Raw genomic sequence first — 2,500 nt, forward strand, 5'->3', positions numbered from 1 at the left:
AATGTGTAATATCGCCTAGCAGGCGTCATGTCTCGTCCTACTTGTTGCTGTTGGTCAGGGGACCCGCTGTAAAGCGTTGTGATCATGTTTAGTGGATATTGCGCTTTATAAACAAAGTTCAAATCTCGAAATAGTTCAATGAAATACTTAAGAAAGGATAAATGATATACTTTTAGGTCGTTTCCTCATTCCTAATCAACGATTTTGTCTTGTTACATTATTTCAACCCCGTCATCTACACACCACAAACACTTTTTACACACTGTGCTTCAACCAGCTCACGAGGGTCTTGAACTTCTGTTCGAATGTCTCAACACAAGTTTGTCATCAACCAATAACGATAACGATAACAATGCTGTGGACTTACGCAACGATGGGGACGAGAACAACGAAAACCACATCCATGACGATAGAAACCATAACATCAACGACAGCAAAATCAACAACAATAATTACAACAATAACAACAACGATAAGAACAGCAACGATTGGATTAACGGTGGCAAGGATAAGATTATTATTCAGAAGAAACGTTTCTCGTCTGCCAGTTCGTCTTTGAGCAGTCTGATGCTCCACTTCGAATGCGTCCGATGCATCAAAACTTGCATCAATTCCAAAACCGGCATACAGTTCCTGGTTGCAGACAGGACAGGATACGCTCCACGATTTGCCAAGGGTAGGTAACTATGAAATTGCGTCAGAATTATGAAATTAAATCTTTCCTTATCGACTGTTTTCCGGGTTTTCCCCAAAACGACATACCCATCCTATCAATTATAATAGTAATAATAATAATAATAATAATAATAATAATAATAATAATAATAATAATAATAATAATAATAATAATAATAATAATAATAATAATAATAATGATAATAATAATATAATAAATAATAATAATAATAATAATAATAATAATAATAATAATAATAATAATAATAATAATAATAATAATAATAATATAATAATAATAAATAAATCTTTATTGTCCTAAAAAAAAAGTGGCAATTTGTCATTTGGTTACACATTTATAACAATACAAATACAATATTGACATAGACACACTCACGCAGATGCACACTAGTAACATCGTAGTCATCGAAAAAACGGCATCAACAACAACATCATCATCATCATCATCATCATCATCATCATCATCATCTAAATAGCAATGTGAAATTGAATGGAAGATTCCATTTAATAAACGATAATAGATAAAGTGGACGTTTCGTATTTCCCCATCAATGTTTTTGTGTATTCACCTTAACAACGCCACTATCCCATTATCTCATTCGTCTGTGATGTTTCATTTATTTTATTTTGTTGATAAGGGGAAACCCGAAACGTCAACATTATCTGTTTTCGTTTATTAAGTTGAAACTTGCATTCAATTTCACATTGTTATTTATTTCTTCGAGCTTCGATCAGCAACATTTCCATTCCCCATACTGGAAATCGAGCTCAGATGGGGTGAATCACAGACTAGGAGTCCTGTATTCTCTATGGGGCGAATAGATGCAATCCACACAAGGTGGCGGGTAGTCGAACTCGGTACCTTTTAGTTATGAAGCCAAGACCATACCGCTGTGCCCCCGTTGCCTTTTTTAGTGACCAACCGTCTCCACATGGTATTACGACTGGGTGGATTGGTTGATCAACTTCGAATTTCGTTTTCAGATCAATCGATAAACTGTAAAGTTAGATAAACGGCTTCACGGTCAGAACCTTCCTAACGGCAGCCACCTCACATCGGTGGGGTCTGCTGGCGCCGCCCTCTTGCACCCGTTGTGACAGTTTTTGCTTTTGTTTCTGTTTTCTCTGATAGCATCAATATGTTCAGAATATCGCAAAATAAAATATTCATATATTTACTTCTTTTTTAAGATGAGGGGTTGGGGGGGGGGGAGGTTGATGGATGTTTTTTGTGCTTTATTTATATATATTTTGTTGGTATTTCGCTTTGTAATTTTTTTTCGCTGGAAAGCAATTATCCTGTCGCCATTTGAAGTTCCAAAAGGCTTTAGAATTTCAATTAAATCCAAAAAGCCTGTAAGCGTTACAGTTCCAAGATTCGATGCCAGATGTATTTATCGTATTGGATCAAGTCTGGGTCGGCCCTCTGGCGAGTTCTCTCCCTTTCCGCAACGATGACCAGGATTGAATATCGATTTACCCCGTCACATCTACACAGTTGTCTGGTGTTGGCCTTCACCCTGTACTCTCTCTCTCTCTCTCTCTCTATCCCTCTCTCTCTGTCTCTGTCTCTGTCTCTCTCTCTCTCTCTGTCTCTCTCTCTGTCTCTCTCTCTCTATCTCTATCTCTCTCTCTCCCTCTCTCTCTCTCTCTGTCTCTCTCTCCCTCACACACACACACACACACACACACACATTTCTCTCACTCTCTCTCATTCACAAAGGTATGCCACCTATCCATCCCCCTCTCCCGCTTCTCTTTCTCTCCCACTTATTCTCTCCTTCTCTCCCTCTCTCTCCCTCTC

General features: G+C 37.9%; 2 protein-coding genes across 5 annotated transcripts in view; both read left to right on the top strand.

The window, feature by feature from the left end:
• Nucleotides 1–2,500, top strand: part of LOC144969955 (inverted formin-2-like) — a 321,818-nt gene that overhangs the window by 279,092 nt on the left and 40,226 nt on the right. The window lies entirely within an intron of this gene.
• LOC144971617 (uncharacterized) overlaps nt 1–2,500 on the top strand; it is a 4,473-nt gene that overhangs the window by 1,126 nt on the left and 847 nt on the right. The window contains exons 2-3 of the mRNA XM_078912691.1: nt 278–676; nt 2,050–2,218. Coding sequence (XP_078768817.1) covers nt 278–676; nt 2,050–2,218 — 568 coding nt within the window. The remainder of the gene's footprint in view (nt 1–277; nt 677–2,049; nt 2,219–2,500) is intronic.

The sequence above is a fragment of the Berghia stephanieae genome, chromosome 4 (genome assembly GCF_034508935.2).
Source record: "Berghia stephanieae isolate SIO BIC M18660-M18661 chromosome 4, UCSD_Bste_1.3, whole genome shotgun sequence".
Classification (NCBI taxonomy): Eukaryota; Metazoa; Mollusca; class Gastropoda; order Nudibranchia; family Aeolidiidae; genus Berghia; species Berghia stephanieae.